Source organism: Harpia harpyja, chromosome 7 (genome assembly GCF_026419915.1).
Source record: "Harpia harpyja isolate bHarHar1 chromosome 7, bHarHar1 primary haplotype, whole genome shotgun sequence".
Lineage (NCBI taxonomy): Eukaryota > Metazoa > Chordata > Aves > Accipitriformes > Accipitridae > Harpia > Harpia harpyja.
Genome location: NC_068946.1, coordinates 39,414,102 through 39,433,514, shown reverse-complemented (window position 1 = coordinate 39,433,514; position 19,413 = coordinate 39,414,102). Strand labels below are relative to the sequence as shown.

Here is a 19,413-nt window from a genome sequence, read left to right as displayed (position 1 = left end):
TTCTCCTCTCTCTCGCTCTTTTTTTTTTTTTTCTTTTCCTTTTCTAAAAATACTTGACAGCGATTGAAAGGTCCCTTTAATCGAGGCCACAGAGCCCTTATTAAGGGCACGGGTCGGGGTGCTGGGCCGTGCCCGGCATAACGGCTTCATTAAACCCTGCGAAAACTAATATTTATGGAATCAAATTTATGGAGGCCGAGGCCGAACTTGTGGCCTTTAATGTGTGTTGGGAGCTCAAATCCAGCCGGCTCCAGGGAGGAGGGGGTGGGGACAGGGAAGGAGACCCCAGCGGGACAGGATGGGACAATGAGTGGTGACACTCCCTGGAGCCGGCGGCAACCTGGGCCAGGGAGGCACCAGCGGCCCCACTCTGGAGTCTTGGGGGCTGGGGTCCCTGCGGTGGCCTGGGGGGCATCGGCAGAGCTCTTTTTCCTGCTGATGTCTTCACCCTCCTGCTTTTATTTACCCCCTATCCGCGTTCCTGCAGCCCCACCTTCCCTTGCCTTGGGAGCAGGGCGAGTGGAGCAAGATCTGTACCTGCAGCAGGTCTTTACCCCCAGCCCATGCCTGCCGGGGTGCTCGCCCTTCCCTTGGGCACAGAACCGCAGGGCTCCCTGGGGGCACTTACTCTGCAGCACGACAGGGCTCTTGAGCAACACCCCTGCAGCATCCCTGGGACTGGCTCCCCTGAGCTGAGCATCCCAGGGAGAAGCAGAGGCACAGCCTGAGTGCAGCTGGCAGCCAGGATGACCCAGGGTGCAGGTGCTGGTCTGCACCATCCACTCCCCTATAGAGCCCACCAGCCACTGGCACAGTGGGATGGGAATGTCGTCCGTCCCCGTCCCCCCCCGCCCCGATGTGATATCCCCTCAGCCCCAAAGAGGACAGCTGAGCCAAAAGGCCTCGCTGGGGTGATAAGCCCTTCTCCTACAGGTCCTGGTGTGCACAGGGAGGCAGCATGAAGCCTGGGCCCAGCACAGAGCTGGGGGACCTGGCTTGGAACAGAGCAGCTCCCAGGCCAGGAGATGGAGCCCACATGGATGGAGCAGAGGTTGCACCAGGGGACAACCTGGTGACAGAAGACACATGAATCAGAGAGCTGCTAAACTCCTGCTGCCCCAGTCCTACCCACCCCCCAGCCAGTAGCAGGACCCTCCCTGGTGACAAGTGCCCATCAGGCAGACCAAAGGTGCCAAGGTAAGATGCTGGCAGATGGGAGAAGGCAGGATACAAGCCAGCTATGGCTGTCGGCACTAGCTCCCCATCCCATGGCTTCCCCTTCCCACCACCCACCCTGCCCCGCATGCTGCTCCCTCAGAGAGGAAATATAAAAAGCAACTGGCTGCTCTCGCCCAGGGACTAGCCGGCCATGGCCCAGCAAAGGCCCTTTCATTCCCCTTCCACAGACACAGGGGCTGCTCCGGATGTTTTTGTTTCCCCCTTGCCGCCTGGGAGAGCAGGCAGCGTGACTACAGCCAGCCCAGCCGTGGGGACCAGGGCAGTTGGGGGCACAGGTCCCTGCCCCAAGAGTTTGGCACCGCAGGCTGCAGCCTGCCTGCAGCAGTGCTGCCTGGATCTCTGCCTGTTGTTTTGGGACCTGGCTTGGGCACAGGAGTGGGGTCCCAGCCCCAAAGGAAGTGTGTGAACACAAGAGCTAGAAGAGGAGAGCAGGGGTTAATGGATGGATGGATGGATGGATGGATGGATGGGGTGTGGAGGGGCAGAGGTGGTGCTTTGTGTCCAGGGAGCATCTGTAACTTGCTCCAGGGCTGCTCCCAGGCCTGGGAGCTTTCAATATGTTAGTGGCTTGGTTGTCCCCTGCTCCTTGGAGGCCAGAGCATGGATTAACCCCATATCACCTGCCCACTAACCCTGGGGGAGCTGCCTGCAAGTGGAGGGTGCCCCTCAGCCCATCCAGGCTGCCTTTTCGAATCTGCTGCTGCAAGGGCTTCATCTGGCTCCAGGCACCAGCACATGGCATGTCCCCAGTGTGGGACAAGGAGAACGTGGGCTCCAGCCCCCCCCCAGCATGCTGCTCCCTCAGTATCTGGGGGTCCCCTCATGTGCACCCCACCCCACATACTGCTGCTCAGGGTGAGGCACAGCACGGGCTGGGAGCTGCCCCACAGCTATGAGCTAGTGTCACCTCCTCACCATCCAGAGCTGTCGCAAGCCCCTGGGACAGCAGAACTGGCCAGAGGGGGACCCAGCAGCACCAGGGCTGCACCCCTTCCTGGACACTGCTGGCCCAGGGGGGGACAGAGCAGAAGCAGAAGGAATCTCACTCAGACACAGCCCTTTATTGCAAACCCACATAAGAGCAGCCAAACCCCACAGCCCTGCCAGAGCCCTGGCTGTCCCACACCCACCCAGCAGCATCCCTCCCATTCCCCCCGGGTGCAGCACTGGCTCCACCATGAGGCAGCCTGGGCAAGCTCTGCAGGAAGAGGGAGAAAAGAGGTTCCTGAGTCACCATTGAAGAAAGGAGATGCCCCATCTCCCTGGCTGGAGACACCTTGGGAGGGGACCATGACCTGGGCAGGGTCCACCAGGAGATGCAGGAGAGGAGGCAGAGGACGCGTGGGTGCTCTGCACTGCCTCTCTTGGATGCTGGGGGGAGCAGACACCCTAGGGGTGGGTAGCAGTGACCTTTCAGCTGAAGAGCCCCTTTGCCTTCTTTGGCTTGGCCTTGGCCACAGGCAGCCGGAGCTTCTGAGCTGGGGAGGAGGCCAGCTGGAAGCAAAGGGGAGGCAGTGTCAGTCCCCCCTGGGAGGTCATGCAGGATGCATGCGCGTGTGCAAGCAGTGACACTCCCATCATCCCTGTGGGGGAGTGCAAACCACACACACATGTGCAACCACACGCTCCCCAGCCAGGGTGCATGGGGTAGGAACCAAGCTGAGTCGCCCAGTCCATCCTGGAGGGGCATGGGGCTGGGATGCAAGGAGGGAAGGGAGGTGCGGGCCCCATCCTGCCATTGGTACAGAAAGGCTGTTTCTAGAGCTGCACTCACCGTGGTTCCCTCGCTGGAAGATGCTGTTTCATCCTCCTGGGATGGAGGTGGTGGATGGGGGTGCCCGGTGGTTTCTGCAGCAGGTGTCGGGCCCTCAGTGTCCTCTGGTATCAGCAGAAAGAGATGCAATTTGGGATTGAGATGAGGGAGCACGGGGCATTGCCCAAACCCACACCAGGAATGGTGCCTGGGTGGGGGAGCTCTGCCCATGGGGAAAAAGCAAAGGGGGAGACTGTTGCATGGGGTGAGCTGCACCCAGGGCCCTACTCCTCTTCCCCCAGGATGGGGCCTCAGCCGCAGGGGGGCCGGGTGCTTCACATACTTCCCATCCCACAGCCACGGAGCTCCTAACCTGAGCGCTGCCGTTTCCGAGACTGCTTGGCCTCCTGCTGTGTCACTGCTGTGTAGAGCTGCTGCAGAGCAGAGGCGAACGCCTGCCCTTCTGCCACACCACAGATCTGGGGCAAGCTCTGCGGGAGAGAGCAGAGGCACCATCACCCTGCCAGGAAATCACCTGCCAGCAGCCAGTTCCTGCCAGGACACGCTGCCACGGTGCCGCAGTGGGGCAGAGGAGCAGCCGTGCATCTCTCTGCCCATTGGGCTCCATCTGCTTTGCCCCAGGGACTGCGGCACAGTTTGCGGGGCCAGCCAGCTCTGGCACTGGGCAGGACATGGCTGCTCCCCAGTCATGCACACACACGCACACACGCATGTGCGCACACCTGCTCCGGCCGGCGGGCTGCCTTCCCATTCAGAGGCAGACTGCAGAGGCTTTTGAGTCATTCATGAAGCGCTGGAGATAAGATCGCACGGGAAGGGCTGTGGCTTCCCCGGCTGGAGCATCGCAGGGGCCGCAGCTCACTGATAAGGACAGCAAGCCTTGGGCAGGGGCAGGACCTCTGCACGAGGTGGGGACGGGGAGCCCCTGCCTGCCACGGCTGCCTCCAGTGATGTCAATGTGGACAGCACAAGTCATCCCCGGTAGTTCCATGGCAAGTGAGGGCAATGCCGTGGCAAGATGAGGGATGCCCAGGTTTGCTCCCAGGCTGCCAGAGCACCTCCCGCCTCCCTGCAAACATTTTTTCTCCATCCAGGCTTGGTGCAGGGAAGCCCCCCTCCTTCTGCCCACAACCCCTGCCAGGGCTGTGGGATGCCACCCTCGCCCTCCGGGCCATGCCGATATGCATGGGAGACCTCAGCTGGCGAGGCTGGCAGGCTGGGCAAGCGCCACGCTCCACTGAGAACCTAACGCAGCACACAGCCAGCAAACAAACACGTGCAGGGATGGGGAACTGCGTGTGTGCCCTGGAAGGGGTGGCTGCGCAGGGGCGTGTAGGGCACGCTATGGGTGCACACGTGCAGGTGAGTGTGAGTACGCGTGCATGCATGGGGGCTGAGTGCGCAGCCGTGGGTAGATGAGCAGGGCTCTGGGTGCATGCATGGCTGGTTGTGTGGCAGTGTGTGTGTGTGTCAAAGGTCTGCACGCTAATCTCTGCGCCACTCCACACCCAGACAGCAGGAGAACAAAGTGTAACAGATAAGGCTGGATCCTCTCTGGGCCAGAGGAGCGGGGAGGGGATGGGGACGCTCAGACCCACTCAAGGCCAGAGTCCAAAGACTGGCCCCAGCTTCCCAGTGGCAGAAAGGGCAGGCTGAGCCCCCCCTTGCTGCTCCCTGCCAGATGCAGAGGGAGGGCAGGGCTGATGTCAGGATGGGTTGGCAGCTGCCCAGAAAGGCGCTTTCCCCGCAGGTCTCATCCCTCCTGCTGGAGCCGTGGGCATGAAAGGCCCCTTAGCTGTAGGACACACACGGCACCAACGTCTGCTTTTTGCCCAGCTTTTGTGACGGGACCTCCCTGTGTCCCTGCCCACTGCCACAGGAGGGAGTGATGCTCTGATCCCAACGCCCTGCCAGCATCTCCGGGATTGCTTGCCACTGGGCAAACACACCTCTCAGCCCAGCTTCTGAGCCGTGACCTGTGCTGGCCCATCACAAGGTCCCACGGAGGAGGAGGGATGCTGAGCACCTTGGACACCTCGGGGATGCTCTTGCCCAGGGTGTCTCACCACACGGGGCCAGGGTTGCACCCAAGGTTGCAAAAGCAGCATCCGAGACCGGGAAGGCGACTGCACTTCAAAGGCAGGAGAGGGGCTGGCAACGGGTGGCCGACACAGCTGAGATCAAAGGCACAAGCTGGAGTCATAATTCAGAGAAAAGCAAACAGCAGCTCCCAGGAAAGCCGTGAACGGTGGCGGAGTGAGCAAAGTGTACTAGATAGCACTGCGTGGGTCAATGCCCCGGGAGGGCGGGAGAGTCCGCTGTGGAGCCACCTGGCCCTGGGTGCCACTACCCTGCTGCCTATCCCCTCTCCCTGCCACCAAAGGGTCCCCAGGGAGTGATGCCCAAAGGTGATGGGGCAGGCTGTGCACCCAGGCATAGGGTGCTGCCCACCCCCCTCTGCTCCAACCCAGCCAGGACACGGGCTGCAGTGCAGGATGGCACCTGGGACATGCCCCGATCCCTGGGGTTGCTCAGGCCGCTCCTCTTCCTAGCATCCGAGTGAGGATCCGGGCAGGGCGGCTGCTCTCCCGGTGCTCAGACCCAGCTGCCCTGAGCCAGCACAGCATCTCTGTGGTGTCCCTGGGGATGGGGCAGTGCTGTGGAGTGCCCACCGTGCTTGCAACCACCCGGTGTCCCCGAGACCAGCATACAGGCACCCGCTGGGGTGGCACCCTGGGGAGGTGCTGGGAGAAGAGAGCCCAGTGCTACCAGTCCCGCAGGGAGGGATGGGCATCTGGGCTGGCACAGGGGTCTGCAGGTGCAGGGCACCCGCTGGCCGTGCCTTCCGGGAGGGCCCAGCTCCAGCAAGCCCAGGGTGGAATTTGAGAGTCACTGGCCACCTCCTGCCACTGCCCTTCCCGGCGGCTCGGGCCTGCGGGCTCGGAGCCATCGGGCCGCCGGAGCTGGCCCGCAGCGGGATGGGAGGGCCGTGCTTCACAGCCCCGGAGGGAAATGGGTTTATAACCAGAACTGGAAGCGTTTCCCTGCAGAGCTGTGACTCAGCAGGGAAGCAGAGCGTGCTGTGCCAGCCACCGGCCACCTGATGGCCCCGGAGGCTGAGAGGGACAAGGAGGTGTCCCCAGAAAGGGCTGGGTGGGGGACAAGCCCTGAGTACTGGTGACTTGCCCCTCCCTCCTTGCCCCACTGCCCCAGCACATGCCCGAGCTGAACCCCACTGCAGCCAACTTGTTGTCCCTGCTGCGATGTCAGCCCCGGCCTCCGGTGACTTGTTTTTCTCTGATTACCCATCTCTGGGATAAACATAATGCCCGAGGTCTGGGGAGCAGCACGAGCAGAGAGCTGGCACCCGGGGGAGTGCCGGCCGGGTCGCCCCGCGCGTCTCACTGGGGAGCGATGCTCAGGGAGCTGGCACGGCTTGTCCCCTGTGTTATGACTACCTGGCCACAAGGCCATGCGGGATGCCCTGGTATCAGGAGTGACTCAAGGTTGCGGCAGCGGCGTGGGAGGCACCGCAGCACACCCTGAACTGCGATTAGCCCAGCCGGGGGGGGGACTGCCCAGTGAAGGGGGGCAGGCGCCTGACCTTGTGCCAGGAGCAAGCCACGCTCGCCAGCAGCCCCACAGCAGTGGGGACAGCTCACGGGGAGCTGGACTGCAGCCTCACTCAGTGCCCCTATCCCGAGGACTCTGCTATAGGGCTGTACCCCAGAGTGGGGGGGTGACAGGGCCAATGGTGGGCAGGGTACAGCATCCATCTCCCAGGCATCCTGCCTTCGCCCACCCCTGCCCAGACTCCCTTCTCAAGAGGCCATAAGAGATGGCGATTTTGATGTGCTCTTGAGCAGGAGGGGCATGTCACCCAGCCCGGCACCGTGCCACCAATGCAGAAGCATCACCTTCCCCTGGCCTGGGCCTGGGGGGTGGTTTGCAGGCAGGCTGGACCATGCTGGGCCCCCATGCTGGTGCCAAGCACCAGAGTCTAAATCGGTCGTGCTCAAAGCTGGGGACTGACCCTTTCATTATCACACCAGACGTTCGAAGCGGTTACCAACATTCTTCACTACAAACCCCACATTCCTATTTTTTAATATATTTTTAACTGGAAAACAGAGCGAACGGGGCCTGTTTGGAAATTACAGCCTGGCTGCTGTGGCTTGTATGTCAGATCTGCCCACATTCCCGTGGCCAGCCTCAGCACATGCTCCACAGGGGCACACTTAATAATTCCTGCCGGGGCTGGGAGCCAAGGGGTGTGGGCCGGGGGGGGGGGGGGGAGGCATGGCTTCCCCGGGCTCCCCCATCCAGCAGGCTCCACGGAAGCAGCGTGGTGGAGCAGCAGCCCGGGAACGGTGCACTGGCTCTCCAGCAATGGGCATGGCTGCCACTGTGCTGGCACAGGCAAAGCCCGGAGATGCTGCGGCAGCCCACGGTGGGCAGGGGAAGGGCTCCATGGCCGGGGCGCTCCTGTGCCTAGTGGCCAGGCTGCCCTCGGTGCTCTCCTCTGCTGCGAGCTCTGAGTGTGCTCCTGGGAACGGGGCCGGTGTGGCTCGCTGGATGCGTGCTGGGCATCTCTGCCCATGGTCGTGCCAGTGCCGGTCAGGCTGGGGAAGGATCCACCCTAGGATCCAGGTAGATGAGCACCGATCTGTGCTAGCCACTCACCCCGCCTCTGCCAACAGCAGCGCACCAAAGGATCCTGCCAGGATCTGCCTGCGGAGGATAGAGATGGAGGGGGTTGAACTGCTCCCTTCCAGCTGGGATCAAGGGCGGGCAAAAGGGCAGCTCATGTCCCCAGGATGGAGCAGGGCACACCAGTCTGGCCTCCTGCTCCAGCTCCCTGGTGGGGCAGTGACCCTCTCTCTCAGAGCAGAGCTGCCCCAAAGCACCCCAAGCTGCCCCACACTGAATGCCGATGCCCTTTCCCAGCTCCTCCAGCCCTTGGACCTGCTCGCACACGCTCACCCCAGTTTGCAGCAGTCCCTGGGGCATCGCGTACCCCAGCGGTGGATGGCTAAGGGACCTGCCCTGAGCTTGCACTGTCCCCATCATCCCCTACCACGCACGTCCCTGGGGATGCGCAGCAGCAGCAGCTGGGAGAGCTGGCGGTGCTGCCAGCCCGCCCGTGGAGCAGGCAGGGGCAGGATGGCCAGTGCTTCCCAGGCAGGGAGCCAGGCTGAGCACACCTGGCAGGAAGCAGCGGTGCCGGCAGGGGAAGGCAGCCGGAGAGCTGCCGAGAGGTGAAGGGGTCACCCCGGGGAAGAGCGGGCAGTGAGGCCGGGACGGCAGAGCATCCCAGCTCGACCCAGCCCAGCCCGGCATGGCCCAGCACTCCTCCCAGCACCGCTCCGGCCCTGCTGCGGGCAATGTTTTCCTTTCCCCCTGACTTTCGGGGCCTTTCCAGCGAGCAAATGTCAGGCGCATAAAGAGCGGCACTGTGAGCGGAAGATGGAGCGAGAATGCCTGCCCGCGTCCCTCCGTAAGTGCTGTCTCACACTTCATCAAGGCAGCCTTTGCAAGCGAGGCACCCGCTTAACAACCAGCAGTCTATGCTGGCCGGCGACCGCAGCAGCCCCGCCGCTCAATACCCTTTTCTTTTCTCCTTGTGCTGTTTTCGCGGCTTGGGTTACAGCTTTTCTCGCAGACACTGAGTGGAGGGGCGCAGTGGCAGTGGGGGCTCTGCATTGTGCCGCCTCTGCGCTGGGGTGGATGTGGGTCCCCCCCAATACGGGGATGCTGGGGGGGTTCCTGCCCTGCCCACCCGCTGCTGCTTCCAGCTCCCAGGGATAAATCCCAGGGAAAGGAGGGTCAGCAGCAACGCAGAGGTAGGGCAGGAGGCTGCAGCATCTCCTCCCCAGCCACACGAGGACCAGCCCACCAGGAGCAGCCTGGGGCTTGGCAGAGGGCTGGTGGGGGCGAGGGGCTCCAGCCTCCAGTGGGCACAGCCCCTACCCCATCACACTTGGAGAGGGGCCACCCCACCGCGCTACCCAGCAAACCCATGGGCATCTGAGCCCTTCCTCTACCAAAGCGCCAACAAACTCCCTCAAAAAGAGTGGGGTACAGCAGAGCAGCCCTTGCTACAGGCACGAGCCTTGCCTCCCCACCTGGGCGACCCTTCAAGAAGCTGGGCATGGCTGCCTAGGGGCTGGGGACGGCTGCTGGTGGCACCCCCAGCTCCAGCCTGACCATGGGCACCTGTCCTCCCGTCCAGCAGCCTGTGGGGCGACAGCAGGAGAGCCTCTGGGGCAGCTGGCACTGGGAGCTGTGCAAGGAGGATGCCCTGAAGAGCGGCAGGTCCCAGCACCCCAGGACTTGTGAGGACTTGCTGCTGGCTTCCAGGAAGGCAGAGCCACAGGCTGATGGCACCTACGGGCATCACCTCTGCCAGCCTGGCCCACCACTGACACGGGGTGCCTTCTCCAGGGACCAGTGCAGGAGGGGAGGGCCTGAGCAAGTCCAGGAGCAGAAGACATGGAAACCTGGTGGCCAGGGTCCCTCCTGTCCCAGGGGGGCAGCTCATGGACCTCTCTTCTCTGCAAGGAAGCTGGGTGGCTTACACTGCCTTGTTACTGTAGGGTGGCTCGGTGAATATGGACACATCACCCAGGCTTATTATTGTAGGGTTCCTCCGCAAAGCATGCCAGCTCATGTGGGTTTATTATTGTCTGTCCAGGAAAGCTGGACACATCGCGCTGGTTTGTTATTGTAGGGTTGTTCAGGAAGGCCAGCCAGCTCATCCCAGCTTGTTATTATTGCGCAGGGCTCGCGGGGGGCTGGCCGGGAAACTTCCTGCAAAATGGGGTGACGGAAAGCGAGCCACACCTGGTGAATCACAAGGATGCTGTGTGGCGGTAAGGAACAGCAAGGGGTGGGATCCAGCACCCCGGCTCCACCCGGCGAGGACAGGGCACAAACGTTCATGGGCACAAATGCTCGTGGCTCCCCTGGGACCCATGGGGCAGTGGGGCTGGCAGAGGTGGCAGGAGCATGGGTCAGGCCTGGGGACTGGCAGAGCAGCCCGCAGACCCCTTGAGAAGCAATATCTGGGGGTGACAGGGGGAGACCCATGGGGATGCTGCACCCAGTGTGTCCCTAAAGCTGGCACGCAAGGGATTAGCTGAGCTAACAGGGCCCAGAGCGGAAGCTGGGGCTGAGCCAGGTGGGATTAGGGGCTTTGGGGGGAATCTGGGTGCGTTCAGGACCGGGCTGAGCGGGAAGCAGCAGCCGCTCCACCCCGGCGGCTTTGCAGTTCCTCCCAAGCACAGGCGCAGCCAGAGGGGCAGGCCCTGGGGACGCTGACCCATCATCACCCGAAACTGCAGCAGGAAGCGTTGCTGCGTGGGACAGGGGGGCAGCAGGGCTTGCTCTCCAGGCTGGCTCAGGCAGCTCCCCAGGCACATGGCCCTGGGAGGGCTGGATCTGACATGCCCCAGCGGCCCTGGCACTACCACTGGCCCAGCCACTGTGTCACCATCACTTCCCCTTGCTCTGTGACAGCCCGTGTTTCCCAGCCCTGGCAGCCCGCTGCTGTCCCTGCAGGCAGTGCCCAGCTGTGCCGGTGCCCAGGTGTCCCCCAGGCAGTGCCGGTGCCCAGGTGTCCCGCGGGCAGTGCCCAGCTGCTCAGCGCAGATGTTGGTCCCCGGCCAGGCAACAGGATTGAGTGTCAGGCGAGCTCTCCATGCACAGCAGCGGCAGCAGGAGGCCAGGCTGCCCTGCGAGCACACAGCCCCTTCATTCATGGCAAAAAATAGCCCCCCGGGGTGTGGTCCAGCCTGGAAAAGCCCCCTCCAGCCCCGGCCAGCCCATGTTTATTCAGTACGGGGGGGGGGGACGCACTGCCCTCCCCCTGCCCGCTGGCCCTGTGCACCATCTCCCTGCCAGAGCGGCTGCTCTTGGACGCGGTTCCCCGGGTCCCCCCCTGGCCAAAACACACAGGCTGGGGCGGGGGGGAATGGCAAACCCCTAAAAAGCGCTGGGTTTGTCTCCAGGAGGAGCAGCCCCCGGTGATGTCATGAGAGCTTGCAAGCGGCCACATGAAAGGGACTCGCTGCCCAGGAAATCCACAGGTCCATGCTCCGCCAGACAAGCCAGCGATTCTTCAGTGGGCCGGGAAGGAAACCTCGGGGAGCTCAAGCCAAGCCTGCCCCTGCCTCATGGACAGAGCCTGCCCCCAGCCCCATGGCCCTCCGGGGTCCCCAACCCTGCTCTGCCATCCCCCCATATCCCTTTCTCAGCATCTACAGTTCACAGCAGCCCGATCCCCACCCCCAAATTGGTACCCCTGGGTACCAATCCCTGCCCTGCAGTCCCCAGGGCACCAAGCCTCATCCCGTAGACTCCCAGCATCCTAATCCCTGCTCTGCAGCCTCCAGAGACTGGAACCCTGCCCTACAGACCCCAGACCCTCTCTCTCCACTGCCCTGGGAGGCAGCACCCCCATTTCCGTGGTGATCCATCAGGCTGGGAGCGGCAGGTGATTTAGGGCCAGGCAACGCTGCCACCGGACAACAGGGATGCAGCAGGGCAGGCAGGGGATTCTCTTTCGTGAGGGATTACACTAGGGACAGCTGGGAACACACAGACGCAGCCCCCCCCCCCCAGACCCCTCCCCAAGAACCAGCCGGCATCTCACCCCACTCGGGCGGGCACTGCAGACATGGGCTCTGAAACCGAATCCGCTGCCCAGGGCCTCCCCTCCCCATTTCCCACAGGCGCAGGACACAGCGGCTGGAGTGATGGGGAGGCTCTGCCTTCCTCCTCCTCCCCACACAGGAGACACCCCTGGGCTCCCATCCAAGCTCAGAGGCCCAGCTCTGCACCCTACTCTGCCCTGCATATCCCAGCCCCACCATGGATCCGTCGTCGCATGGGAATTGGTGACAGAGCTGCCTCCTCTGCCCCATAGCCAGCTGCAGCCCAGAAGGAGCCGAGTGACAAGTGAAGATCAGGGCGGTTTTGACTTCACACCCCCAGCGCCTCCCCTGCACCATTTTAGGAGGCTGCAAGCATCCAGCCTGTCCACCTTCAACTTGCCCACAGAGACACTCTCCTGCCCCACTTGCTCCATCTCTCCCCACACAGGCACAAGGTGACAAGACCTCTCCGCACCCCCAAAGGTGCCTGGGGGCCAGCGTGTACCCCAGCCTGTTGCTGCGACACATGGTGACGCCGGCTGGGAAATCCTCTGTGGAGCAATGGGCACAGGTGTCTTCACAGCACGGTGCTGGGGTGGAGGGCTCTTTGGGGCCAGCTGAGCGGTGACAAAGTACCCTGTGACTGAGACCCCGCTGCCCTCAGCAGACAGAGGTTCTTTGCAAAAGAGCTGGCTCCAAGCAGACCACAGCCTGGGGCATGTAGGTTGTGGGGCATGTCCATCCTGCTGGTACCCAAATCCACCCATGACAGCGCTGGGCTCATGGAGGGGACAGGACCAGCAGAGAGGAGGCAGGAGCCCCCAGGGTCAGCGCAAGGCTCGCAGGGCCATTCCCTCTCCCATCTGGGACTGGGGTGAGATGTCTGCTCCTGCTGTCCCTGTCCCAGCAAAGAGAGGGGACTCAGTCTCTGGGACTGTCAATCAGGCACCTTTCACCAGAGCTAAAAATGCACTCTCAGAAGGAAAACAAAATAAAAACACAAAACAAAACAGAGAGGTGAAAAATTCCTTGACATTTCTCTCCTGCGAGTCCCCAGGGCCGGCAGAGAGGCGAGAGCCCCCGGAGTTTGTCAAGCAAACACTTTCACACCCTCGGCCGCGCTCGGCACGCTGCCGCTGGAATGCCAAATATATATTTAAGCCCTGCTCATCAAAGGAGTCTGTTCGGAGTCGGTCTCGGGCAACGTGCATGTGGGTTTGGCCCGGAGAGAAAACCAGAAACGCTGAGAACATTTCTTGGGGATGGGAGACGGCTTGCGCGCACACACACACACGCGCGCGCGCGTGAGATAAATGACAACCTTCAAGGTCGTGTGGCTGTAAGGTCGCAGGCTGGGCACGAGATACCTGCCCGCTGCGCCACTCACCCTTATCAGCTCCTGTCGCACCATGCACCACGGGGTGGGGATGTTTAGGCTGGAGGGAGGCCAGCAGCCATTCTGCATTCCAGCGCACTATAAACTTTGTCAAAGCTAAATGAGCTCAGCCAACAAAGCCGGGGTCCAGGGAGATGAGCAGGAAGCGACACTCTGGGAGAGAACAAACTTGCAGGGACACGGAGGACTGGCCAGGGCTGCGCACCCCGCAAGGAGGTGATGAGTATCCTCAGCCCGGGGCACAGCAACTTGCAATAGGGAGGGGCAGATACAGCGCTCCTGCAAGTCCAGTGTTGGTGCTTGCCAGGATGCCACAGCACCTCTGGCTGCTGCACGGATCCTGCTCTGCCTACCCCTGGCACTAGCTGCACCAGGCAGCCAGCCCCAGCCCTCCTGTAGGGCATTGCTGCTCATCTGCTGCCAAACCACCCCCGGCCCCTTGCTTGGAGGAGCTGAGGGCAGGGGGCTGCTGGCTGCATCTGCCACACAGCTCCTCTTCCCAGCCACGGCTTTGCTGGAACGAGCTGTCTGGGCACAGCAAGGATCACTTTGGGAGGGGAACTGCAGGCAGCAAAGGGGAGAGCCTTTCTGCATGGACCACTCCTGTTCCTCAGCTCCCTCCCTTAGGAGCATCCCCTTGGTTTGCTGCAGATGGCCTAGGGACTTACGCCCATCTCACAGACCACCTCAGAGTCAGAGATGGGGGTCTCTTCCTTCTTCCTCTTCTGCATGGGGTTTGCTCCCAGCTATGGCAGTGCCCTGACATTTGCAAAGCCCCGGCGCTGGCTGCAGGGCAGGACCTGAGATGCTCCTGCCCCATTTCTGAAGGCAGGTCTGGGAGCTGCCACACACGGGCTGGAGGGCAAGGCAGGAGCAACATCTCCAGAGATGATGGGCTGGGCTTTCCCCTCTCTGTCATTGCTCCAGCCAGGAGCAAAGAGGTTTTAGCTTAAATCTTGTACCTAATCCCAGCTGACAGAGCTGCAGGTCGGGGTCCGGCCAGGGGCTGGAGCCGGCCGGCGCAGGAGAGATCATTGCCACAAGCAAACAGAGCACACCGGCGCTGTGAAATCAGGCATTATGCGCCTGTCGCCCGCGGCAGGACCAGCCCATCAGGCTGCCAGGGAGCCACTCTGGTTACGGCAGGGGTAATCCCAGCACCGGTGGGGCATGACCCTGCACAGCCGTGCCCCCCAAGCTGGGTTCATCTCCAGGTGAGGGGAGGGATTGCTGGGCCATGGGTTGGATTTCAGGCACCTGCTGCTAATAAAACACTCTGTCATGGCACCTTTGCCCTCTCAGCCCTTGGAGAGAGGTATGGGGTCCCTGTGGTGCTGCCTGGGGGGCACAGAGGGCTGGGGGAGCCGGGAGGTGTGGCCCCAACCCTGCCCCACGCTGTGCCCCTCCACCCGGGCAAGCAGACCTCCCCTTGCCACTGCAGCCCCGTCCATCTCTGTCCTGCCAGGTTCGGCCACTGCATCCCGAGTCACTGCTCATTTTCAAGGGCAGGGATCCCAGCCTGTGCCGGGAGCGCGTTGCACTGAGCCCCGCCACTTCCCCGTGGGCAATGAGGAGCAAAGATGTCCCTGGCTCCGGCGACCACTGCTTTTTCCAGCCCCCTGCCCACTCATCACGCCGCTCTCTCCATTCGGACTTGCCTTGCTGCGAAGGGTTCACCCACCCTTTGCCATCTCCAGACAGCAAAACCATGCCCTTTGGCTAAATACAGGGTTTTCTAAAAGCCTCACCATTTTCATTCCTATTTTTCTAGGTGTTTTCTTCCATGCAGCACTGTCATCAGCAGCACTGGAAAACAAGGTACCCAGGGCACCTGCTTGCGGCTCCCCTCTGCTCATGTCAAACCTCATCTGTTTGCTGTCACTCTGCTGGACGAGCATCACCTTCCAGTCTAAAAATTGGTTTATCTTTAACCTTATCCATAATAACATGCTCCAATATGTTGTCTCCTATACGGTGCCAGGCTAGAAAATCCTCCTCCATAACTTAAACCCCTGCCATCTCAATGGCCCTGCCCTTTGCCAGCCTTAAAGACATCAGAGGGCTCGGCAAGCTGGGCTGTGCTGGCGCCGGCCTCTGCTCCCCCTTGCTGGACCCCAGCCTTTGGTGGCTGGGGGTCCAGTTTCCAGAGCTGCTGAGGCACTGTGCAGGAAGACTTTCTCCCTCCCCAGCCAGGTCTTTCTGCAGCCTCAGGAGAACGGGTAACCTCTATAGCCCCCCCTGCACTGCCGCCAGCTGCCATCTTCTCAGAACACGAGCCTGTCACCGGCACATGCAATAATCATACTCAGCGAGCTGTTTCTTTGCTCCCCAACAACCCCAGCTCCTCCAGCAGCCCTAAAACAGGAGGAGAAGGGTCCCCCTGAATCCCCTGCCTTCAGGAGCCGAGGCTGGGAGAGAACCTCTCCGAACACCTGGAAACTCAAAAGGCACGTCTCAAAGTAGACATCAGAGCCAAAGTGAGGACTGGGCTGCTCCTTGCCCTGGAGCTGGTACCCACAGCCCACTGCCTCTTACCAGGCTGCACATCTGCAGCCTCCACCCGTGCAGGAGAGCAGGAATCAATTACAGGGCTGGCAAAGGCAGGGCTGCTCTGGGGCTGGTGAGCGGCACCAGCTCCAGCGGCCGCAGAGCACGTGGCACGGCACTGGAGGCAGCCCGCCGGCCGGCCCCACGCCTGGGCTGAGCACAAATGTGCCACTGGCTCATGGGGAAGAGGCAGGGGAACCACTTGAAAGCCATGGCATGAAAGCGCTGGTAAACCAGGGCCACTCCTCTGCTCCTCTGGCTCCGCACACTATTTATAGTGCTCTGGGTGCCCACCCCGGGGGAGTTCAACCCCTGGGGTGCAGACTTCTGCCAAGCCAGCTCTCTTCTCTGCTGTGAAGCTCCCTGGACCCCCAACAAGGTCTGTGAAAGGTCCCAGATAGCTAAGATGCTCTAGGGTGGTCTGTCCCAGCTGGACCTAGGATCCAGCCAGCCACAGGAGCTCATGGCACGGCCACATCAGCCTGCACTGGAGGAGCCTGCCTGCACGCAGCACCCCTGGACAACCAGCACGTACAGCAGGAACGTACAGACAAGCCCCACCACATTGGTCTGGAGACAAGGAGAGAGCCAGCCAAGCCATGGTTACTCCTTGGAGAACCACCGTCAGTAATCCCAGGTGGATGTGGCCAGGCTGGGGGGAGATGTCCCTGCTCTCTCCAGCTGGAAAGGGATGGCTGGGTGGAAAGGGTGTGGAGAGGCTCCCCTCAAGCTTGTAGGCTGGTTTCCTTGTTGTGTGGGAGGATGTCAGGCCTCGGCCTTGTGTCCCAGCACCCAGCCCTCCTGGGCATTTGCAAGGGCCTTTTCAGTCACCACAGGCAGAGGAAATGTGATTCTGCCAACCCACACCTCGTGGGGGCTGCTGGAGGGCTTCGGGCAAGGTAGGCAGTGAGGAAGAGCAGCAGTGCCATGCCCTCAGTGTCTCCCGAAGCTCCGGCCCCGCATCCTCTCCTCCTGCCAAGCAGCGTGCGCAGGCACGGCTCTGCGCCCAACCCCAGCTCTGCTGGCGGCAGCGTGGCAAGAGCAAGCCGCCGGGAGGGATGCCGGCATCCCCTGTGATGTGGCTGGGGGGTCACAGCCATCAGCAACCACAGAGCAGGGGACAAGGCAGACCTTCTGATGGTCTCCGCAGCACGGACACTTGCCATGTGCATGTCCAGCACACACACAGCCTCGTGGGGCAGGACAACCACCACTGCGGTGGTGGCAGCTGGGGGATGAGCCAGGCAAGTGCCTGAGCACCAGGTCACACAGTGACAGCCGGGATGAGGACCCAGGCGCCTGGGGGAGCAAATTTGACTGTAGCCCCACGCCTCCTCACCACCCCGAGCAGAGGTGTGGGGGCTCCCGGCATCTCCCGAGGGCTGCAGGGTGAGGATACTGCCCGCACAGCCCAGAGCCGTGGTGACCCCCAGGGCAGGGGGGTAGGACCGCGCCGATTGGGAGCAGGTGGCTGCTGCTGGCGCTCTCCCGGCCAGCAGCCAAGGAGGAGCTAAATTTATTCCACCAATATGTGGGCAGCGGGGGGGGACCGGGGGGCTCCTCCAGCCCGTCTGCCCCATGCACGATGCACATCCCACCGCCCTCCTCGGCGCTGGCGTGGCCGACCCTGCCCTGACACCAGTGACGGGAACAGAGCCCTTCTGGACCGTCTCTTTGGCACCCGCATGTCCTGATGACTGGCCCTGAGCGGACCCAAGTCCTTCCTCCCCCAACCACAGAGGGGAAAGTTTCCAAATTAAAAACCTAAAACTGGCAACAAGGTGCCCATGGCAGGAACCTTTTAAACTGGCCATTAAAGTTTATAAGTTAGACGGGCACCAGGAGCGAGCGGCGGAGCTGCAGGAAAACAGCCGCCCCTCCTTGAGCAGCCTAACCACGGCTGTCCCCAAAGCCGCAGGGCTGACGTCACGGCATGACTTCACCTCCATCACCCACTGCCTGGCCGGCCCCAGCCCCGTGTTTACCCCTGCCCGTCCCCACTGCTGTCCCTCGCAGCCCGCTTTTCCCTTTGAGGTCGGTCGGCAGCCCCGGGGCCTGGCGAGGAAGAGGAAAAGAGCAGAGAGAAGGAAACCAAACCTCAGCGCCCACAAGGCGGGCTGCAAAACACGGAGCCCCAGCAGCCACGCTGCGGGGATGGCGGGCTCCGTCCTAGCCCTCCTGCCTCTCCCCAGCTGCGTCCCCCCTTCCTGCCCCCCAGCTGCTGTGCCTGGGGTGGGAGACTGGGAAAACTCCGGCGGCTAGCGCTGTGCCTGCTGCTATTCTCCCATTTTCCCACAGACAACACATTCTGTGCCCTCGGCAAGATGGGCTGGGGGAGGGTATTGGACCCGACTTAGTGTCCCGTCCTGCCCCGGGATGCTGGGATGGACCATGGGTGCCTGAGAGGACCCAGCCTCTGTTGCGAGGGATGAGATTCTATGGGCTAGGTGAGATGCTATGGGGTGGGTGAGATGCACAGCCTGTCCCCAAGCCCAGCTGGGAACACGTGGCCAGCCCTGGGGTGAAGCACATCACGGGGTTTCAGCTAGAAGACCTTTAGGAGTAGCAGAAACAGAAGCCTTGGGTGCCTGGGTGCAGACCGGGACAGCACCGTTCCCCTCTCCCCTGCCAGCGCAGGGGCACTTCTGCTCTAGACCTCTCAAAGAGGAGCCACCAGCCTCAGTGAGGTGTTGCAGGTGTGTGTGGGATGCAGGCTTGCTTTGCACAGTGGGGTGGGAGGGCGGATGGGCGGGATAAAACCCCATGGGTAGTGATACTGGAAGCGGCCTGGAAGAAACACCACAGTTGTTTTCGGAGTGGCTGTGCACGGGGGACAGTGCCGAGCCATCCGAGCCCTGTGCAAAGCCAGCACTGCACGCTGGAACCAGCCTGAATAATGCACGCAGCTCAGAGATGCATGTTGCCAGAACATGGGTGAGAGCCACAAAAGCCACACGGGTTCAGGAGGGGCAAGGCTGGGGGCTGCGCGGCCACAGAGCTGCCTGCAGCAAGCCCAGGGCACCGGTCAGAACAGGCTGGGAAAGCCACCATCCCCATCGGCTGCTGTTCAGAGCCTCACAGGGCACATTTTGCCCGCTGTCACCTCCTGGAGAGGTCTGCAGGTTGCATTTATAGACTCGGCCACAGACCCTGGTCCTTGTCCTCAGGACCGCACAGTGCTGCCGCTGCATCCGGAGCATCTCCAGGAGCCGGGAGCTGTGCCAACCCCCTCTGCATCCCAGTGAGTCGGTGCATGCATGCAAGCCGCTCACACGCCTCCCCGTAAGCATCAATCAATGGGGAAGCGCACACACACGCGCGTGCGCGCACACACTCACATACACACAAGCAGGGCAGCCTCTGCAAACAACTGCTTGTTAAGTTAAAATTAAACTCTGCACAAATATTGACCTTTGGAGGGGACACAAACTCTGCCGATATATTTACCAGCTTTATAAATGGGCCTGACCACAGTGCCCTATACGCTGAGCTGGAGGAGATGAGGGCTGTGGAGGTGCCCAAATGAGGTGCATCCCCCTCACTCCCCAAATGGGGCTTTCTCCGGACAATGCCACTGTGCCCCCCAGCTTCCCCCCACCCTCCCCAAAGTCGCTACTCCAGCCTGAAGGAGGATGGATGGTGGGCGTGAGGATGAGCTGGACCCACTTTTCCCCTCAACTCATGGTTTCTCAGGGGAGCAGCCAGCAGCTCATGGACAGCCCTGGAGCACCCAGGGGAAGCTCTTGTCCTCTCTGGGCTTGTGAAATTGGTCCAGCACAGCAGTCCTGAAGGTGCCTCTCATC

The 19,413-nt window shown here is 62.0% G+C and overlaps 1 protein-coding gene across 1 annotated transcript in view; it reads right to left on the bottom strand.

Moving 5' to 3' along the window:
• Positions 1 to 2,297: 2,297 nt before the first annotated feature.
• The window catches only part of NHEJ1 (non-homologous end joining factor 1), a 45,094-nt gene continuing 27,978 nt past the window's right edge, over positions 2,298 to 19,413 (bottom strand). Inside the window, exons 6-8 of the mRNA XM_052793232.1 lie at positions 3,366 to 3,483; positions 3,014 to 3,117; positions 2,298 to 2,733 (exon numbers count right to left, since the gene is read on the bottom strand). Of these exons, the coding sequence (XP_052649192.1) occupies positions 2,653 to 2,733; positions 3,014 to 3,117; positions 3,366 to 3,483 (303 nt within the window). The 3' untranslated portion in view covers positions 2,298 to 2,652. The remainder of the gene's footprint in view (positions 2,734 to 3,013; positions 3,118 to 3,365; positions 3,484 to 19,413) is intronic.